Source organism: Triturus cristatus, chromosome 6 (genome assembly GCF_964204655.1).
Source record: "Triturus cristatus chromosome 6, aTriCri1.1, whole genome shotgun sequence".
NCBI classification, from domain to species: Eukaryota; Metazoa; Chordata; class Amphibia; order Caudata; family Salamandridae; genus Triturus; species Triturus cristatus.
In genome coordinates this window covers 211,032,286-211,055,653 of record NC_140589.1, presented here as the reverse complement: position 1 = coordinate 211,055,653, position 23,368 = coordinate 211,032,286, and the positions used below count along the sequence as shown (strand labels likewise).

The following is a 23,368-nucleotide window of genomic DNA, read 5'->3' as shown; positions in this document are numbered from 1 at the left end:
CTAACGCAAACTTTTTGCCTGCTTGCCTCCAATTTTGCTGAATTCGTTTTTGTTGGCCTTAGGACTCTGTGCACTTTCCCACTGCTAACCAGTGCTAAAGTGCTTTTTCTGACTCCCCTAAATCTGGTTTGATTGACATATACCTAACTGGAATATTTAACTTACTTTTAAGTCCATTGTAGAGTGGTATATCATATACAGAGGGCATGTAAATCAAATAATAACAAGGGGCCTGCAGCACTTATTGTGCCACCCACCTAAGTAGCACTCTAAAACTTGTTCCAGGCCTGTCATTGCAGCCTGAGTGTAGTGTTACTCTGCCATGTCAACTTTGCAAGACTTGGCATTTACATTTCTTTGCCAAGCTTTAAACTCCCCTTTTATTACATAGAAGCACCCCTAAGATAGGCCCTAGGTAGCTCACAAGGTGCCATGTAACTAAAAGGTGGACATGTGCTTTTAGGTTTTACATTTTCTAGTAGTGAAAACTCCCAAATTTGTTTCTCACTACTGTGAGGCCTACCTACCCCTCTTGCTGGATAACACTGGGGATTCCTTATTACATTTAATAAGCTATAATTCCTAAGTGAGAGGAGGTAGACCTGTCAAGTTTTATACCTATGGAATTGTAAATGCTTGCATTTACACTTTACGAGCGGGAGAAGCCGTGCCACAGTGAACCGTCTGCACCACCGGGAAACAAACTACAATTCCTGACAACCGTTGTGACAGTTCCAGGCGCTGATTAGCGCAACGCTGACCTGCAGCATTGTAGCTGCTTGCATTTGTACTTTACCATGGGGAGAAGCCGTGACATAGTGAACCGCCCTCACTGCTGGAGAACAAACTACAACTCACGACAACCTTGGGACTGTTCCCGGCGCTGATAAGTGCAACAATCACCTGTAACGTCGTAGTCACCTGCATTTGCACTTTACCAGGGGGAGAAGCTGTGCCACAGAGAAACGTAGCACCGCAGGGGAACAAACTACAACTCCCGACAACCCTTGGGACTGTTCCATGCGCTTATAAGTGCGAAGCGGACCCGCAGCCTTATAGCCGCTTGCATTTGCACTTTACCAGGGGGAGAAGCCGTGCCACAGAGTACCACCTGCACCGCTGGGGAACAAACTACAACTCACAACAACCCTGGGACTGTTCCACGCGCTGATATGCGGGGCGCTGCCCCGTGGTGTTGTGGTCGCTTGCATTTGCACTTTACCTGGGGGAGAAGTCGTGCCACAGTGAACCGCCCTCACTGCTGGGGAATAAACGACAACTCCTGACAACCTTTGGGACTGTTCCACGCGCTGATAAGCGTGCTGCTGACCCACCTCGCCAATGGTGGGCCGTTGGAGAACGTCAGAGGCTGGGCCCCCTTCTAACATCGCCGGCTCTACAGACAGCGCTTGAACTGTACCATGGGTAAAAAGAAGATAAAGCAGCCAGAAACAGGTGGGCAACTAGTATCCAATCTCGACTCTTTCCTAGTGAAGGCGACAAATATTTTAACAAAAGAAATAAAACTTACTGAACGGAGACTTTCACTGGGAGAGGCGGGAGATGGATGTTTGGTAGGCGATGCCTCCCATAGACTTGATCCTAGTGACTTATCTGGGGGTCCCCCGTCAGATCTGTCTAACACACACCATGGTTTATGTGATACTATAGCAACATCCCCTAAGGAGGTCCCATTTTGGGAGTTCTGACTGACTTCCAATTCAATTCAATCGCAGGGCCCACTTACTTTAATTTCGGACAACCTAAATGAAAAACTAAAAACATCTTTTGCTATTATGGAATGATCATATTGCATATTGTAAACGAAAATTTATCAACTCTATTAATACCATACTCAGGTTACCGAAGCCAAAGAATATAGAGGTTGTGTCTTCCATCATCAAAATGTATAGATTGCAATGCACACCAACCGTAACATATGGGGCGGAGGTTTGGGGGCATACAACCAGCACGCCTATACAGCGTGAAGAGAATAGATTCTGCCGCAAGATTTTAGGCGCACCTTTCTTTTCCCCAACGTTTGCTACTCATAGAGAACTTCATTAACCATACGTTGAGGACTTTATTAAGGCTCGCCCCGTCTTGTTCTGGCTAAGAATCTGGAGAAACCCAGCTGCACACTTGACAAGGGAAATAATCAGTGACTGCCTAAAATGTGACAAAGGGATGGATATACCGTGGTTAGCAGGGGTCCGGAAAAGTTTAAATAGCCTGAATATGGAACATCTCTTTTTAAACCCATTGCAGCATGATTCTGTTAACATCAAAAAATTGGAAAAGTCTCTGTATATTCTTTATAATGAAGCACGAGCATCAACTGAGTGCTGCAAAACCTCAGTTGCCAGATATATGCAAATAGAAATGTCCCCTGCGATGCCGAGATATCTTGTTAACCCCATTAGCTGCTGGGAAAGAGGTCTATTTTTCAGGCTAAGGACAGACACCATGAAATATCTGCTGTCATTCCCCACCGGGTTCATACATAATTTTAATTCAGTATTGTGCCCCTGTGATAACATTCAAAAGCAATCAATGTTACATTTCTTGTTCTTTTGCAGTTACTACTCAGCCCCCACTAAAAAACTCTTGATCCCATATTTCAAATCTCGTCACATTACGGATTACAAGGTGGCTTACGAGAAGGTGCTAGCTATTGCCGATGATGAATTATGTTTTAGAGTTGGATTATTTTTAAAAACAGTGATGCGTATACGTAACTCTATGCACCCTGATTAACTGACCTTTTAATTGCGTAACAGTTTTTATGTTTCTAGTAACTTTTGTACATTATTTTATGCTGTACTTTTATGGATATGTTGTTTTTATCCGAATAAAGTTCATATTGATTGATTGATTGATTGATAATTATGGCTCAGTCTTTATTAACCTGCTTGGAAAACAATGAACAGCGGTTAATACAACTAACTGAACATGGTGGGCAAATAGAACCAGTAGGACCTCCTGTGTTAGCCCCTAACATATCTAGTGTCCCGAATACATTCCCAAACCCACATCAGTCTACCATGGTGGAGGGTGACAAGACAGGGCTGGGGATAGAGGATCAGGCTGCTAATTAATTTTTCTGTGCCAGGTACTGATAACAGACACCAAGGTAGTGCCTCTATGGTTACATCCCTAGGTCCCCCTATAAAGAGACCTAATTTAAATCAACTCTGCCCCAGTGATGAAGAGAGTAGGCTAACAAACGGGGAGAAGAGGGAGAAAGGAGGTGTTTCCCTAGCAAAGGGTGAGAATAAAGTGCAGTTCTTAAGTCTCCCACCGGCATCTTGCCTGTACAATATAGTACTGGTTAATGCACCAGAGTTAAGGAACTCACAACAAGAGACAACAGAGCAGCTAATGGACAAAGCACGCTACTGGCATATTAAGCATGCTAGAGTGGGTTCTCACATACAGGGGCATCTCCTTATGAGAAGGAGAACTCCATGGGTGGGCCCATCCTCAAAGAAGATCACGGGGTACAGTATTGTAGTAAATTTTGACAGTTCGAGATTAGTTGGGAATCTTTTAGGCCAACTACCCATAGTATCATCGGTCGGGTTTCGGATCTATGCCATACCCTTGTTTTTTTTTTATAAGCCTCAAGATATTCTTAGGCATCAGAAAGAGAGATAAGGTGTTATGGGCCCCCACTATATAAATTCTGCACCCCTAAGAGGTTGTCAAGATCTAGAGGGATCCACACCTCAAACCGGTTTGCCTCTTTAGAAAGCCTAGAAGACTGCGATTGACTTCCTAGAACTGGAAAAAAGGTCTAGCTTGACAGGGTTCGTAGACAACTAGGAATAAGGCAAGAGAGTAAAAACCCAGAGGGGATAACAGAATTGAAGCTGTTAACATAGAACATTCCAGGGTATAGTGGTAAGAAAAGAAACATAGATTGAATAAAAGAGATCACTAAATATGACATTGTCTGCTTTCAGGAAACATGGGAGTTGGGGTTCATCTCTATGGATGTTATCGATCGTTCCAAAACCCAGCATTACCCTCTTGAGTGGGTAGGGCAAAGCGAGGTTTACTAACATTATTAGCAAATGCTGTCAGGACTAAAATCTTTAAATGTTTTAACGATTCGCCATCCTTCCTTCCCTTGATCTGCGAGGCACAAGGTGATTGGGATTTAGCTATTATAAATTATTATAATAATCACTTTGGGAACCTGGTACATGCTGCGTAAGAAGTTGAAAGGGAAATTAATGAGATAAGCCATCATCATCCCAAACCCCTGAAAATGATATGGATGGTAGGCTTTAATATTAAGAGCTGTCAAATAGTTGAAATACCTATCTGTGGAATAGCAGATTCGGTTGGAGATCCTATTTCACATTTTAGTCACATATCCTATATGACTTCCCTAAATAGGATGCGTATCACTTGGAATTAAGTTGTTGACAATGGGATAAAAATGGATGGATGGGCAAATGGATAAAACGTTTGAAAGGGCAGGAAAAGGGTCAACTATAGATTACATCATGGTCTCAGAAAACTTGAGAGACAGTATAAATAATGTCCAGGCATTATCCATAGATTTTGGTGATCATACCCACAAACCTGTGCAATTGGTTGGAGAGGATACACCATTATGACGAAGAAAGTACCCAACCAGGAAAATTGGTTATATATTAAAGTGGCATAGAGTGGCTAACCTACTCACCTCAGTTTTGACGTCCAACAAGCTTGAGATTATGACCTGTATACACGATTTAGCCACCCGATTCAGGTGTTAGGGGCATTAAGGATATCCTGATTGGTATTAAGCAGCATTTAACTTGCCCTCCAGCCACGATAGAGCGTCTACCGATTCGATGGTTTGATAGAAATTGTTCTAAGGCATTAGCAAATTTGCATATAGCCTAGAACGGAGCTCTAAGAAATGTTCAGCTTCTACGGACCCCACGCTCCAGGTACAAAGAAGTAAGAGACAAAAGATTGAAATACCTGAGAGAGGAAGCATGGGACAATCTAAGGCAAGCCTCTGAGAGAAATGATAACACTGGGTTTTGGAAGGTGGTAAACGGTCTCTAGACGTGCACATTGAGGAGGATGGTTGGATTAGCTATTTCCAAAACATTTTTCAAAACAATGAAGGGCCAGTTAACCTTGTAGATCCCGCAGTGATGGCAAATAACCCTCCTTTGTTTTTCGAAGAAGCAGAAGTAGAACAAGTACAGCAGCCAGCAGCAGTCATATCCCCTGAAGGCTCCTGGTCCAGATGGGGTCCCTGTTGACATAGTTTTAAACAACAAGCTACTGTGGGGCCCACTATTGGAAAATGTTTTTAACTTTATAGTTAAAACTGGTCCACCACCCTTCTGGAATCACTCAATAATTATACAGATTTTTAGGAAGGTAGAAATATTTAATCCCAAAAATTATAGGCCTATTTCCCTAATTGATTGTATAGCTAAAATTATGGGACACCTCCCACTAAGCAAGCTAGAGGAATGGGCAGGGGAAAAGAAGATTCTCTCCGAGGCCCAATATGGGTTCAGGAAGGGCAAAGGAACAATAGATCAATGCCTGGACTTAATGATGGGGGCTGCCAAATATACAATGGCACAGCAAGGTCTACTTTGCATGGCCTTTATGGACTTTTCTGCCACATTCGACTGCATGGTCTATGGGCCATCATGGAGAGTATGGGAGCAGAGGCATGATAATTATTTTTATAAGGTACGTAGGAGCAACGGCAAGCGTGCAGTGTGGGAAACAAGAAGAGTGCACCAAATCCTTCAACATCGAAAAGGGTGTGAGACAAGGCTGCGTTCTTGCCCCATTTTGTATTTGCCATTTATACTAACAATCTGGAATCGGTCCTGGTGGAGAGTTCGAACGATTTCCAATATGTTGAGACTGCCCCCCTCCCAATACTCCTCTATGCAGATGACTAAGTGCACTTAGCTAGAACTCCATTGGCTCTGCAGAGACTCACAGAGGAGTATACACGCTTTATGGCAAGTTTGGATCTACATGTTAACAAGTCCAAAACATTTGCCTTCCCTGAGATTCTTTATTGGTAATAGAAGAATAGAAGTGGTGGATAAATGTACCTATTTGGTAGTTCTTTCTTACCGCAAATTAATTTGGAAGGAAGGACATGGTGACGAATAGAGTCAGTTTTATGGAAAAAAGTATCACTGCTATTTTTAGATTCTCAAAAGAATAAGGCTCAAAACCTATACAGAAATGTTGAAGATTCATTCAGCAAAAGCTATTGCCACTTAAGAGGCGGCAATCTGGGGCATGGTGGATGTCGGAAAGTTGCAGCATGTGGAGGACACCTTTTATAAAAGATTATTATCGGACCCTGTGCTTGCTTGAATTTCATCTGCCACATTGTAGTAGGGTTACCTTTTATTAGTAATGTGATAAACATGACCCTTATACTATTTTAGAACACAATATGGAAAAAGGATAGTATCAAACTGAATCAATCAGTGGTAAGGAATATATTAAAAATGGACCACGCACCTAGAATCCCATGGTTGAGTTATGTAGAGACACCTCTGACATCGTCGGATTTGCGTGAACTATATGATACCCCATTTCTTTGTGTCACCTTCCCGAAGCTTAAGCTAAAAGAAGCTTTTCTGGCCATGGCAGCAAGCGATAGAGTGGCCAGACAAAAAAGATAAAAGTACAATATTTGATACCAGACACTACCTCCAGTGAAGTATGGTGCATTTTCATACCTGGGCTTTGATCAGAATTTACAGCACCGATTTATCTTGACACGATTCCGCTTAAAACTTATTACACTCATGATTGGTTTCCCTGAAAATAGTTATTCATTCAATTAGCTGCTGACCTGTCCCTGTGATGGAAGTCTACACAATCCAATATGCACATTCTATTCTTCTGCTCTCTATACAGCCAAGAGAGAAATAAGTACATTGTCCCTCTTTTACATAAATATGGTTTTAGACAGTGTTTGCCAGCTTTATTTTTTATTCACCAATTGGAACATGCTTATGTATGCTATATCCTTGCATACTTTTTCTGGGCAGATTTAAAACGCTGGCGATTTTCACAGTTGTGAATTTTACTAGGACAGTGTTCTTACTTTTGTCTGTTGAGAAAGTAGTATATCTTAAGGGGATGGCTCACAATAAATATATAGCAGAGGAAATGGGGGGCATAGACGCATGGAATAATATATAGTCCCAAATTTGTATGAGACAGGATACAGATGAATTATAATTCTCGTCTAAAAAGCTGGCCACTCTGGGTATTGTTTACATATTGCATATTTCCAGAGCAAAGTGTATTTTATTTACTAAAACTCTGTAAAATATGTATGGTTTATTAGAAATGTCGATTGAGTTTCAAACAGATTTATTTATTTGTTGTAATTTTATGCATTTTAATTGATGCAAAATAAAGTTTTCTGACTGACAAATCCTATCTAATTTCTAATTTTGAGAATGCTACTGTTAGAATGTCTGCATTTTTCTGGTCTTAGCCCTGGGTGCCTGCAGCCTGCCTCTGATTGTTTGTCTGGGTTGGGTGACAGCTCAGCTGTGTGTATTCCCTCTAGACAGCCACACACAGAAAGGGAGCTTAGGTGTGACTTGATGGGCCATCCTTGCAAGATGGGAGGTAAGAGCTGGGCACAGCCTCACACTTACACCTGAATAGGCTGTGTCCTGTCCCCACACAAAGGGCTGCGTACCCCCATGTAGTGAGTCTGGAGCTAGGGAAGGGGGAACCTCTGTGTACTTCAGAGCCCATCTTTGAAGTCTCCCCCACTTCAGAGACATCACTGGGTATAGGACCCGGACTTCAGACCCTACCAACTGGGTACTTCTTAGGACCTGTGAATACCCTGCTAAGAAGAAGGACTGCTGTGCTGCTGAAGGGCTGCCACTCTGCTGGACTGCTGCTCCGGATGAACTGCTTTCTTGCTGTGCTGACCTACTGCATGCTGCCCATTTGCCTGAATAAGAAGGATTGGACCTGAATCACTTATCCCCAGAACCTAAAGTGACTCAAAGGGCTACTTGGCTGCCCTCCTTGTCTGAAGTTTCAGGGACATAACAGATTTCCAACCACCCTGCTCTTATGCTTCAACAGAACCGGTGTATCACCTCTGCTGTGGGAGCAGAATCGTCCCATAGCTACTGCTGTGGGAACAGAAGTGGCGTTCGCATACTGCACCAGTGCAGTACTCTCGGAACCGACCCATTCTCTATGCAGGAGCACAGTCGACGCATCTTCTTTGGAACTAGCACATCGTCCCGGGAACTGACGCATCGCCACTGTTGCATGGAAAAAATTGCTGCATCATCTCTACTGCATGGAGAAAATCGACGCATCTCCTCTGCTGCAGGATTGACACTGACACATTGCATTGGCTGCCCCCTACATCTTTGTTGACGCAACAAGGATAAAAGTACTTTCATTCAGTGGGCTTCACTGGCGCTCCATCGATGTCGGCCTAAACTTTTGAGTTTGTCCTGGTCCAGCGCGACCAGATATCCCAGTCGCTTATTGCTTCTAACCGCTATTTTACAGTTTATTCTTTAAAAATTCACATTTCCTGTTCTACTTATAAGATGTTTGTCTTTTTGGTCTTGTTTTATTTATTAAATGAAGATCTATTTTTCTAACCTGCTGTGGAATCTTTTTGTGTGGTGTTTTCACAGTTTTACTGTTTAAAACGCTGCACAAATGTTTTACACATTGTCTCTTAAGCTAAGCCTTACTGCTATTTGTCAAGCTACCCGAGGGTGCGCACAGGTTAATTTAGGGTGTGTGTGTGACTTACCATGACTAGGACAGTGGTTACTGCTTGACCTAAACTTGTACTCCCTTCAACCAGGAACCCAATTTCTAACACCACTCCAATGCAAACCGATTTGGGGAAAGTGTTGGACAGATAAAAGGTGTAATTTTCTATTCCCACTCCAACCTATACCAATTTGGGAAAGGTGTTGGATACTAAAAGGGTAACATTTACTATTCCAACTCTAATGTATACCAATTTGAAGAAGGTGTTGGACACTAAAGAGGTGAATAATACAATTCTCGCTCCAATCTCAACCAATTTGTGGACAGTGTTGGACACTAAAGAGGTGACATTTGCTTTTCTCACTCCAAGCTATACCAATTTAGCGAAGGTGTTGGACACTAAAGGGGGTGAAAAATACTATTCCCACTCCAATCTGAACCAATTTAGGGACAGTGTTGGACACTAAAGGAGTGACATTTACTTTTCACCCTCCAGTTTAAACCAATTTGTAGAAAGTGTTCAACACTAAAAAGGGTGTCATTTACTATTAAAACTTCTAACCTTGTTGGGGGAGGGTGTTGAACACTAAAGGGGTGACATTTACTTGTCCCACTCCAATCTAATCATATTGGCGACAATTTTGAACACTAAGGGGTGACATTTACTATTCCCACTTTAATCTAAGCCAATTTAAAGAAGGTGTTGGACACTAAAGAGGTGAAATGTACTATTTCCACTGCAATGTAAACCATTTTATACAATGTAACACAAATTAAACATTTTATATACACAATCAATACTCTGGACACACACAGAATTTTTTAACTATAAAAGAAACTAAAATGTGAGTTAAAAACACATTGTCTAAAACTACAATATATTCATATGTAAACATTAGCATATAAAAATATTTTTATCACTATCAATAATTAATATACGTTTTCAATATGTACTACAATTCCTGAACTTTAAACCATAAAATTAAAAATAAAATCATCTTCCAAAATTTACAATGAATAAGTAACAAAATATAAACCAATTTTAAATAAAAAAATCTAAATATGTTTTTGTTATAATACTATAAATTTAAACCATTAAAAAAAATATTTAAAATTATTTTTTCAAAAAAGTATCAAATATAGAAATTTTATATAAAAAGGTCTAATTATTTTACTTTATTAAAATACTTTTTTATATATTTTACATTCTTTAATATAGTTTTACAATGTACATGTTTTTAATATTTCAAAAACATTTAAATTTAATAGCATTAATATACTAATGAATTATCAATTACAACTTATCAAACTATTAATGTAACAAAGCAAATTTTTAAATTGTAAAATATAAATTTGCAAATCATTAAAATAATTAACATAGAATTTACTTTAAAATATCCACTTTCTAAAAATCTCCCACCTTTATTCCATCAAAATCCAATATCCTGCTACTAAAAAAAAATATGACCATTATTTATATACATTAACACAACTAAAAATACAAATATCAACAATATCATAATATCATAACTAATACACGAACTTACTAAAAACACAAATAAAAAAATGATAAACATATAGAATCAAAATCACTACAATAAATTACATACTAATTAACACTTACAAACAATTACATACAACCATATTTTCTACATCAGTAGTTTTTTCAAAGGTATTAAAAACAACAATTAAAATGATATTTTTACCTTCGATATTCCTGACGACGATATTTTTTACATCTGGATATTCTTGACACAATATTTTTGTATCATGATATTTGTTTCCCGATATTTTGTACCAACACCCCTCTTCCACCAATTGCTTCAATAAAGTGTCATTTACAAATTGAATCATCCCAGCCCAGTGAAGTATTTCTTTATCACTGTCATATTATTGGCTATTAGTAGTATAAGTCTGTCATGGCAGACCACAACAGTAGAGGCATGCATTGCAGTGGAAGCACTCTTTAGAGGTGCATTGTTTTTAAGTATGCTCCCAGCGGCTTTTGCATTTGTCCAGTCATTCAGCTTCTCACCTGGGTCTGCGTCCGCCATCTTTGTGAAGGGTACAACACGTATAAGGTGTGTTTGGTGTCCCCTGCCAAGAGCAGGGAACTTAGATGCACGCTCTGCTCATAGAGAAGCTGGGACTGACACAGCAGCCATCCCTGTATCCAGTGCTTAATTTGTAAAGAAATAAGTGCCGGAGCCCTCGTGATGAGGCCATCACAGTTTCCACCACACACTGCCACTGTAAGCGCTGCCAATGTCAGAGCGTACACAACTACTAACCATCACTGCTACAAGTGAGAAAATTCAGACTGGCCGAGCCCCCCAAGCTTTAAGAATTGTTTGGGTGGCAGGTATTAGTTGTTTTTAACATGTATTGAATAATGAAACAACTATTTTTCTGCTCATCTTTAAATGAGCAGCTGTCCTAAGTGCCGGTGCCCGCAATTAAGTGCCAGTGCCGAGCACCGGGAAGCACCTGCTCAAATTAAGCACTGCCTGTATCATGCATGTCTTCTGGCTCTGGGTACCGTGAACAATGCTGATTTTGTTTTCGGGGACGAATGCATTAAAAGTCTGTGTGCCATTTTGTTTTTCTGTTACACTGCATTTTCCCGAAATTGTTAATGGGAAAAAAATCGAAACGGTACCCAATATTTTTATTGTCTGAATTAAAACCTAATAAAGGGTAGATTAGTAGTAAAATGAAAGTGAACGATGCATCATATCTTCCAGTTCCCTCGTTGGTAAAGACAATGGTCAGCCTTTTTTTAAGTATATAGTTGCTTTTATTTTTCTCCCACTGTTTTATATCTTAAACGATCATTGCTTTTTCCTTTTAAAGAAAGAGTTTAGACAGAAGACATTAATTCTGAAAGCATGCATAACATTCAGCGGCACTCTTACTTGAAATGGCATAAGTACTGTTCAAAATAAGCAGCCATACCAAACTCCATCGGTGCTGTTACTATTTGCACTTATTCCGATTTTCTTCTACTCTGACCTTCTCTTATTCCTTCCTATGACTACTCCTACTCCTTTATACTCTAACTTACTCACAAAATTACTTTTATTTACTCCCTCTGTTATTCCTTCTTTTCTGTACTCCTACGCCTTTCTGCTGTGGGTCCTACATACTCCTGGTACTGCTGCTTATACACCTACTCACATACTTATGCAGTCACTCCTAATTACTCATACTTTTCTCCTAGTTACTTCTATGATTACTCCATCAAGTACTACTACACTTACTTCTACTTATGGAACATTTACATAGGTTACACCTACTCTAGCTCGTACTCTCACTCCTACTAACTTCTACAGTTACTCTCACTCACTCTTACTCATAAATTTGCTCCTCAGTTAGTCATACTCATACACCTTCATGTATATACTATTAGTGCTACACATCCTACTACTTTTACTTAGTCCTACTTTACTTCTTTATTACTTCGACTTCCACTTTTCATTTTACTTCTCCTTACTTATACTTCTTTTTCCTCATGCTCCTTCTTTTATTCCTATATGTACCTACTTTCTCCTATTTACTCATACTATTGCTCCTACATATGCCTTTTCTTATTCTACCTGTGCCTCCTCTTAATCCTACTTTTACTTTCTTCCTTTCTTTCTTTCACTTTCTTACTTCCAGTTCCCTCGTAGGTAAAGACAATGCTCAGCCTTTTTTTAAATATATAGTTGCTTTTAATTTTCTCCCACTGTTTAATATCCTAAACGATCATTGCTTTTTGCTTATAATGAAAGAGTTTAGACAGAAGACATTAATTCTGAAAGCATGCATAACATTCAGCGGCACTCTTACTTGAAATGGCATAAGTACTGTTCACAATAAGCAGCAATACCAAACTCCATCTATGCATGGGTGCTGTTACTACTTGCTCCCATTCCTATTTACTTCTACTCAGACCTTCTTTTATTCTTTTCTATGACTACTCCTACTCCTTCATACTCTTACTTACTCACAAAATTACTTTTATTTACTCCCTCTGTTATTCCTTTCTGTACTCCTACGCCTTCCTGCTGTGGCTCCTACAGACTCCTGGTACTCCTGCTTATACTGTCTCAACAAAATAGAGTGGGGGAGGGGGCAGGAGCTAGTTATGGCCCGGGGCCCGTGGTCCTAATGCTAGTCATCAAAACAAAATAGGGGTCACTGTTCCGTATGAGGGCGTGCCAAGGGTCACCCACCTACCAGAGGAGAAAGAAGAAGGAAAACAAAAATGAAAAAGAAGGAGAAAAAGGGAAATCCTAGGTCTAGAATCAACTGGTCAAAGGCAAGCACATGTCTTGTCTCTTGTTGCCCTCACACACCCCGAAGGATGTCATGCTTCATCATTGGGCGTTTGCTCCTCATTGGACCGGGGCTGCAATGCCCTGCGGGCCCCTGAAGGGTCACTTTAGTAGAGATCTTTTTAGAACAGCTGTCAGATAAGTGCGGGTGTGTGGGGATGGGGGGAATCCTATGCGAAGGGTCAAAATGTGTGCAAGAAGTTAAAACTGGCTAAGGGATACCTGGAATTGGTGCATTTATTGGAAAGGTACCCTTGTCAGAATAAAAAACCCGAAGGTGGTGCGTTACTCCAATGGGCGCGATGTGCCCAAGTAACTTAAAGAGTCAACATGTTTCGCGGCTCCTTGGTCACAAGGATCCGTGCTGCTTCATCAGGACCAAAACAAGCCGTGGTGTGATTGTGCAAGTGAGTGATGGGGTAAAACCATAGTGAAATCAGGGCAGGCCAAAACTGTGAAATACTACAGCGAGGCCACAACTAAATAGTTGAACCGCTCTTGACGCCTGCCCGCATATACAATATGCAGGCAGGCGTCAGGAGGGGTAGGTGCTGAGAGCCAGCACACCAACGGAAATTCCCGTTAAGGTGCGAGCTACCTTGTGCTCTAGCCCATGGAGCATTTCTCCTCATTTCTCTAGGTTTCCTCAGGAGTGGTTCAACTATTTAGTTGCAGCCTCGCTGTAGTGTTTCACAGTCTTGGCCCGCCCTGATTTCACTAGGGTTTTTACTCCTTCACCCACTTGCACAATCACACCATGGCTTGTTTTGGTCCTGATGAAGCGGCATGGATCCTTGTGACCAAGGAGCCGCGAAACATGTTGACCTTTTAAGTTACTTGGGCACATCGCGCCCATTGGAGTAACGCACGACCTGGTTTTTTATTCTGACAAGGGTACCTTCCCAATAAATGCACCAATTCCAGGTACTCCATAGCCAGTTTTAACTTCTTACACACACTTTGACCCTTCACATAGGAATCCCCCCAACCCCACACACCCGCACTCATCTGACGGCTGTTCCAAACAGATCTCCGCTAAAGTGACCCTTCGGGGGACACGTAGGGCATTGCAACGCCGGCCCGACGAGGAGCAAACGCATGAAGCATGACGTCCTTCGGGGTGTGTGAGGGCAACAAGAGACAAGACATATGCTTGCCTCTGACCAGTGGGTTCTAGACCTAGCATTTCCTTTTTTCTCATTGTTCCTCCTTTTTCGTTTTTGTTTACATTCTTCTTTCTCCTCTGGTGGGTGGGTGACCCTTGGCACTCCCTCCTACGGAACAGTGACTCTTGCTTATACACCTGCTCACATACTTATGCAGTCACTCCTAATTACTCATACTTTTCTCCTAGTTACTTCTGTGATTACTCCATCAAGTACTACTACACTTACTTCTACTTATAGAACATTTACATAGGTTACACCTACTCTTCCTCGTACTCTCGCTCCTAACTTCTACATTTATTCTCACTCACTCTTACTCATAAATTTGCTCCTCAGTTACTCGTACTCATACACCTTCATGTGTATACTATTACTGCTACACATCTTATTACTTTTACTTAGTCCTACTTTTCTTTTTTATTACTTCGACTTCCACTTTTCATTTTACTTCTCCTTACTTATACTTCTTTTTCCTCATGCTCCTTCTTTTATTCCTATATGTACCTACTTTCTCCTATTTACTCATACTATTGCTCCTACATATGCCTTTTCTAATTCTATATGTCTCCTCTCAATCCTACTTTTACTTTCTCCTACTCAGCCCTTCTACTTACTCCTACTCTTGCTTGCTCAGACTCTTACTCCTCCTATTTCTTTCACTGGCTCTTACTCCTATTTGCTTCTACTGTTACTGCTGCTTACCCCCACGTACTCCAACTTACATCTACTCTCTCATTTCCACAGGCCTTCATAGGCCATCTTCTCGATTCCTTTCAGGCAGTTAATGCCACATATCAGACTTCCTTGAGCTTGGTCTTCCATATCAGGATGGGCATCTTGTAGGACCAGGGCCCGGTTAGGGTCATAGAGACCAGTGCAAGCACCACTTCCCTCCAGGCAGCCTCGCTGACTTGGCAAAGCAGAGCTGCCATTACCCTGAAAGGGCCAGACCTCAGTCTGGAAGGCAGCTGGGCAAAGGATCCATGGTTGAGCCTGTGGAAGCAAGACCTCCCCATCACCCAGAAATGTTGTTTATCATTCATTCTCCTCTTCCAGCCAATCAGAGGCAAGCGAGGCCCCATAGGAAGAGTGGAAAGGCACATGATCAAGGAACTACGTATAGAAGGGACGATAAGATAAGTTCTTTTCAGCTTTCTTCCTGCTGCGAATTGTTTGTTGGTCATCTCATTTCCTACTCAAAGCCGTCGCTTCCAGTGGTGCAGCTGGTGCAGTGGCACTGTGTCACTGTGGCTTTGGGGCCCGCTGAACCCTGATTATTGATGTATTTTACAGTTCAAACAGCAGCCAGGGGGCCCATTTCCTTCACCTCTGAAAATGAGTGGTTCTAACAGTAATTTGAAAAAGGCACACTTCCAAAGGTATTTGTTCTCAGAATATGTTGAAGTTAGAACAGAGTGAAAGTGGTTGAGGAGATAAGGGCTTGTAGTTCATAAGTCAGCAGATGTTTTGACGTGGTATCAGTGGCTGCACTGACCACCCACCTCTTGCATCTAGCACCATATATACACCTCACTCATTGCACACAATTCTCCCCCACACACTCCACTCTGCTCCTTCCCCCATGGCTCCGTGCACTCTCCAGCCCTTGGCTCCTGCGTGCCTCTAGTTGCTGCAACCAGCCGGTTTGAATATCAGGTAGTGAAATCTTTTTCTTCAAGCTTCACTTACATACAAGACTGGTTCAACTGATCAAGAAGCAGTGGAGGGTTCCCTGAGACACAGAACAGGTACAAATCGTGCAGCATCAGTGCAAGATTCTTGTGCATGACAAATGAGGATTACCCCTGCACCCATGTGCCGCCTCTACCGAGAGATTATTGTCTGTATACAAAAGTCAAACTGATTGGCGTCGCCAGAGCTTGTTGTGTTTCTGTTAGTCTTCAGTGGATGAATATTATTGCGAAGTCACGATTCAATGCTCTTTTCTCTTACTTTTTTAGCATGGACCAGTGTTTACTGTGTTGGCTGCAGGAAACCGAATGACATTTGTGTTCGATGAGGAAGGCGTGGCCGCATTTTTAACTTCAAAGCAGGTGGATTTCCCACAAGCCGTGCAAAAGCCTGTTCAATATACAGGTAGGGCTTTTTTTTGTTAACCCGATGCTGGTCCAAACCAATTCAAAGATTTTATTTTAAACTTAGTTGATATTTGTCTTCAAAGCCATTGGCTTCCAACAAATTACACAGTTTGAAATTATTAATTAGAACCACAGGAGAAGCTTTAGCTACACTGGATCTTGAGGCCTCTGGTTCTAGGCTGGCTTACGTCAAAGGGATCCCCAAAAAATAGTGCCTGGCAGCTGTGAGGCAATATGGAGAAGCAGTGCCGAGGTTTGGTTAGTAGATAATGCAGAGGCGGCTCCTCTGTTATAGCGGAGGAGCGGCGCCCCCCTGAAATGCCCTGGAACAAAATACATTACCATTTTATTTTTCATCACCCCGAACAGAGAGTCAGGACGGAACAGGGTCTGCTGAATGGCAGCAGCAGCAGGGAGGAGAGTGGGCTGCCTGAGCACTTGTTTAAAATGCTCATGTCTTGAGACGATCAGCCGGACATGCGCACTTTAAACCTCTCAACCCAGCTGTCATAAAGACAGCTGGGTTGAGAGAATGTGCAGGCCTCCAGTGCGCTGTGGAGCGCTGCGACAGGCTGCTCTCTCCAATCAGGGCGCTGCTCTCATGCTGATTAACAGCATGAGAGCAGGCCTGGATTGGCTTGGGAGCCTGCCTCGAGGAGAGAAGATCAGCCAGACATACGCATTTAAAACCTCTCAACCCAGCTGTCATTGAGAGTATGTGCAGGCCTCCAGTGCGCTGTGGAGCGCTGCGACAGGCTGCTCTCTCCAATCAGGGCGCTGCTCTCATTCTGCTTAACAGCATGAGAGCAGGCCTGGATTGGCTTGGGAGCCTGCCTCGAGGAGAGAAGATCAGCCAGACATGCGCACTTAAAACCTCTCAACCCAGCTGTTATAGGTTGAGAGTATGTGCAGGTCTCCAGTGCGCTGTGGAGAGCTGCGACAGGCTGCTCTCTCCAATCAGGGCGCTGCTCTCATGCTGCTTAACAGCATGAGAGCAGGCCTGGCTTGGGAGCCTGCCTCGAGGAGAGAAGATGGTTGAGGACGTTACATTGGTTGCAGGAAGGTAAGTGTGTTTTATTTAATTTAATGTTGTGGGGCCACCTGCCTCACAACCCTTGGGACATGCCAGCCGCCACTGGGTTAATGGTCCTAGTTGGTTCTAGTATAGCTTACAAGCAGATAGCGAAACTAAGGGACTGATGTACAGAGGTATTATGTAGTCACAAAGCCTGCAATTCACAGAATCACAGGGTATTCAACTCCAATATATCTTCTTAGATTACAAAGAACTTTTTACGAGACGGAAAAGTCTTTCTGACTCTTAAAAGGGCTGTTGCATCTGTGTGCAAATCACAAATAGGTGGAGTCGTAAGAGGGGCAGCCCCTTCTGTTTTTTCAAATCAGAGAAGAATGGATCAACGGTTTGAGACAGCAAACCATCCAACAGACACCAACACCTTGAACGGGTTGGGATCTGATTCACAACGCCAATCTGTTCTCGTGGCTGCCTCGGAGGACTTTCAGTGGGGGGCCGCTGCCTGCTCTCCCCCATGTCTTCACAACCTGGATTTTGTTTCCTAAAGCAGCAAGAATCCCTTTAATGGACTTGGGATGCTTTAAAAAAAAATCTCTGTGGGAATATAAGTGCAGGGACAGAGGGAGGTCTTCTATTGCTTGTAGCCCTCCATCCCTGCATTTGCAGCCAATCACAGGAGGCCGGAAACTGCGACCTGCCTAATTCTTTTCCATAAGGCAGGTCGTTTTGCAAACCCCTGTGAATATACCCTTTGTGATGCAACATATTAGTACATAGGTGACATTCAAATTGCATTCCCATTCGCAAACCAGTCGGTGTGTGTTGTGATGGGTTCATCGAAGGAAGACAGGAAACGGCAAATAAGGTAACGTAGTTTACTCGTGGCACAACCTAGCATCCAGCTACCTCCACGACCCAGCTGCAACTGACACCCGTGGAGTGCCGTCTACCTTACATTCTATGCACGAGGACAAAGAACACAAAGAGCATGAATGCTCCAAACAAGGTAAGAATAGCTTAAGATCACTAATCAAGGTAAGTATGTAAAACTATATAAGTATACATCACAACACATCCTCTCCCCTTAATAATAAAACCCAAACAGGAAATAGAGAAATATCAGAAGAAAAAGAAAGAAAAGAAAACAAACCAAATTGACCAGATAGAGAGAACCCAGAAAACAAATGCACAAAAATAAGCATTCATGATCTAACATAATCTTGAAGATAACCAGGTGGTCTGCAGTTCCTAACCCCCAACTCAACAGGAGTGTTGAACAACTCATCCTGATCCTCCCCCCTGAATCCCTGAGTAGAAGGACACAGGTCATTGGAATGAGAAACGTCTTCAGAACATTTAGAACATGAATCATTCTTGACCACACTGTCAGGCGAAAACATCGCACCAGAACAGCTTTCACTATCATTGCACGTTTTGTCAACAGAACCTCCTTTCTGATATAAAGCCACTCTGCGCAAATTCCAACGCTCTCCCCCCTCAATGACAACAAAATATCTTCCAACACTGACAACACGACAAGGTCCTTTAAACTTGGTAAGGCCACCTTTAATCCTTCCAGATTTCAACTTGATCCAGTCACCAACCGAAATCTTGGAAGGAAAAACTTCAATGCTGCGTTCACCTCCAGAAGACACCCAACCCTTAAGCCAAGATGGAACAAGGCGAGAGCCAGGATGACGCCCTCTAATAATCAAAAATGGGAACTTCAAGGTAACGCTATGAGAAGTCGTGCAATAAGCCCATAGCGTGTCTTGAACAAGACGACTAGGAGACAAACCATTAGCTAAAGCAAGTTGCAAAGTACCTTTAATAAGCCGATTCGCCCTTTCCACAATACCATTACCCATCGGATTGTAAAGAGAGGTACAAGAATGTTTCACTCCACACCTTTCCAAAAAACAACGCATTTCACCGGAAGTGAGTTGAGTCCCATTATCCGTAAGAAGAACTTGTGGAATACCTTCACGTAAAAACAAAGTCTCCAACACTGTAATTGTGGACTTCGTTGTAACATCCTTCAGAAACTCAAGATGTAGCCATCGTGAGTGTACATCCACAACTACAACTGCAAACCTCATATCCAAAGACAATCCTGAAAGAGGCCCAATAAAATCAAGACAAATGGTATGCCATGGTTGACCAGGATCAACAATGTGACCCATACAACTTTGTGGACCAACTTTTAATCTCTTCTCGCTCTCTTTGCAGAGAGTGCAATTAACCACCCATTCTCTGATTTGGTCATCCATGGCAGGCCACCAAAATTCTTGTTTTATGCACCTGATGGTCATACCTTGGCCAAGATGACCCTCATGGGCAATTTTAAAGATATGTAACCTAATGGCACTCGGAGGAACAAACCTCTCACCTCTCATAATCACATCCTTGCCACTCAGAGAAAGTTCATCCAGCAACTTCCAATAGGGCCTAAGAGGAGCTGAGACCATACTCTCACGCGGTGAACCTTTCTTAATAAGAATTAAAACATCTTGCAGTATGGAATCTTCAATCATGGCTTCAGACCACTGTGCCTTGGAGAGAGATCCCAAACTGCATTCACACACATCAAAAACGAAGGCAACGCCATGGACTCCACCATGGACCGACACCCCCCTCGGGACCCATGCAGCCCGACTAACAGACTTCAGGAATTTTCTCAAGCGCTGGGGCTGCTGGATGCATGGAGGGTGAGACACCCAGGCGAGAAACAATACACCTTCCACTCAGGGGCCCACCGCAGTCTCTCTCAAATAGATTATATCTTCACACTGGCAACAGGGATGATGAGCATGGCAGACATTAAACATTTACCTAGGGGCATATCGGACCACTCACCGATCATAGTCACATATGCGGCGGACGCACGGCGGACCCGCAGACTGTTCCCCATCCGGGCAGGCCACCTCCAGAATCGGGTGATACGAAAGGGCCTCCTCAGGACGACGAAGAGATACTTTGAGGAAAACTCAGGTTCGGTCACCTCCCCAATAACGTTGTGGGAAGCGTTCAAGACTGTTGTGCGTGGGCAGGCCATGTCCCTGATAGTAGGGCAGCAGAGGGACCACCGCAAGCACGTGGATGACTTAGAGGGCGACCTGTTGCGGGCGGAGGCAGCCCTGGCGGCAGACACTACAGACGACACGCTACATGACTTACATCTGGCGCAAACAGAATATAGGGCGTACACACAAGAAGAGGCTATGACGAAACTGACAAAGACACAACACACGATCTATGAGCAGGGGGACAATGCGGGACGCCTCCTGGCTTGGCTTGGGAAGCAGGAAAGGGCGAGCAACTGGGTAACCCAGATAGAAGCAAAGGATGGGGCCTTGGTGATGGCGCCTAACCTAATAGCGGAGGCACTGGCGCAGCATTTTGAGGCTATATACACGCCGATGGCTTCAGATAAGGAGACAGAACACTTAGCATTCTTACGAGACATACACATGCCATCGCTAGATGAAGCGGCCGTAGCTACACTAGAGGCTGACATCACGACAGAGGAACTGACGCAAGCTATAAGGGCACTTCATGCAGGGAAGGCGTTAGGGCCCAATGGCATACCAGTTGAATTTTATAAGCTGACGAGCGCGCAGATATCATCTCACCTCCTCGCTATGTATACTGAAAGTTTGGATAGAGGAATATTGCCCACAGAGCAACGGCTTGCCACCATAGTGGCGATACCTAAGGCAGGGAAACCGCCACACAAATGCGGATCATACAGACCAATCTCCCTCCTCAATGCGGAGGCAAAGATACTCGCCAAGGCACTGGCATCCAGGATACAGCCGTATCTTGGTGCCATAATCCATCCAGACCAATCGGGGTTTATGCCCAACCGTAATACAGCGTTAAATCTCAGAAGGGTACACGGTGTGATAGAGCGTAAGGCAACAATAGAAGAAGACGCGGTCATACTATCGCTAGACGCACAGATGGCCTTTGACCTTGTGGAATGGCCCTTCCTCTTTGCAGTCCTTAAACATATGGGGTTCGGGCCAAAACTTTGCGCATGGATACGGTTGCTTTACACGAAACCGGTGGCGCAAGTTGTAGTCAACGGCCACTTATCGGCTGAATTCCCATTGGGTAGAGGGACCAGGCAGGGGTGCCCACTCTCGCCGCTCCTGTTTGCGATAGTCTTGGAGCCTTTGGCGGCGTGGATCAGGCAGGACCTCTCCATACGTGGGTTGCGGTGGGCGGCTGGTTGGGAGGATCGCATTTCGCTGTATGCGGACGATATACTGCTCTACTTGACGTCCCCGGCTTGGTCCATTAACTGTCTGTTAGACATCTGTGCCGCGTACGGCCGGTTGTCGGGATACACCATTAACTGGGGAAAGTCTTTGCTGTATCTACTTCATGGTCCTCCGCCGCAGCTGCCGAGAGGATGTCCCCTGCAAGTGGTGACGGACGGCTTTAAATATCTGGGAGTGTTCGTGACGCATGATCGGGCGCTTTTTATGGACAGGAATCTGAACCTGCCCCTGGAGCGGTTCAAAAAAGACGTAAAGTTTTGGCGCACCCTACCCTTGACGCTCCTGGGCCGTGCGGCCCTATTTAAAATGATGGCGCTCCCCCGGTTCTTATACGCTTTGCAAAATACGCCCTTTCGGGTTCCAGATGCATATTTCACGACAGTCAAGGCGGAGATAACATCGCTGCTATGGGACGGTAAAACGCCTCGAATAGCTCAACAGAAACTCACATGATCCCGCATTTCGGCTAGACAGGCACCTGCTAGAACCAGCGGGACTGATGAGCGCCCTATATGATAAACAGGTACAGAGACGGAGTACAGGGCCCACACGGCATACATTGCAAATATGGTACGAGGCGAAACGCACATTGGGGTGGGACGGGGTAGTCACACAGGCGATGCCGTTATGGGAGACCAAGCGACTAGGGAGGTTGGGGCAGACGAAGGGATTCCGGGGTTGGGATCTGATCGGCATCTCCAAAGTGGGGGACCTGTGGCGGAAGGGTGAGGTGGTCTCCTTTGCTCATCTTCAAGAGACGTATGATATGGCAAAGACGGATTTTTATCGCTATCTGCAGGTCAGGCATGCGCTGCAGTCCCTGGTACCGCGGGGCACGAGGCTCGAAGAGGCCTCTCCACTAGAAGACAGACTCTTGACGGACCATTTATACAGGAGAGCGATCTCACTGACATATAAAAAAATAGTGAATAATCGGACGGATCTTATGGTGGAGCTCAAGGGGAAGTGGGAGCGCGACGTGGGGGAGATCGATGAGGCGGACTGGAGGGAGGTACTGGCCTCCCCTAGAGAGGCGGCGATTCCATCGAGACTGCGGCTAGTCCAATTGAAAATCTTACATCGTACCTACTACCCTAGACAACTTCTACATAAAATACGCAGGGCTGACTCGCCGCTCTGTCTCCGACAGTGCGGAGAGATAGGCACGTTTTACCACACCATCTGGCTATGCCCGGTAGTGGGGCGGTTCTGGACGGCGGTGATGCGTACGATGTCCCAGGTCACGCATATTGGGACACTTCCAAGCCCGAGGTGCTGCCTACTTAATATATGGGACCCAACAGATCTGACTGCGGTTGCCCAAGATTGGGTGACGCTTAGAATGACAATAGCTAAGCGCAACATTGCCCAACGGTGGGGATCCAGTATCTGCCCCACACTGACTCAATGGTGTAAGGACATGGATATGGCGATGGTGGCGGAAAAGTCAGTGTACACTCATCGGAGATGCCCTAAAAAGTGGGGAAAGATATGGGGTGGATGGAATAAGTACCTTGGGAACATATGCGAACCCCCTAAATCTACTGCCACTGACTCAGAGGATAGCGACGCAGAAGAGTAGTTGGGGCATGGAGTAGAGGGATGGACATGAAAAGACTGCAAAAGTTAACGAACACAGCAGGGAAAGGAGTGAAAGTCTAGAAACATCAGAATGCTAAGGTTAGGAATG

The 23,368-nt window shown here is 43.8% G+C and overlaps 1 protein-coding gene across 1 annotated transcript in view; it reads left to right on the top strand.

Moving 5' to 3' along the window:
• CYP39A1 (cytochrome P450 family 39 subfamily A member 1) overlaps positions 1-23,368 on the top strand; it is a 267,552-nt gene that overhangs the window by 30,259 nt on the left and 213,925 nt on the right. The window contains exon 2 of the mRNA XM_085610546.1: positions 16,219-16,354. Coding sequence (XP_085466672.1) covers positions 16,219-16,354 — 136 coding nt within the window. The remainder of the gene's footprint in view (positions 1-16,218; positions 16,355-23,368) is intronic.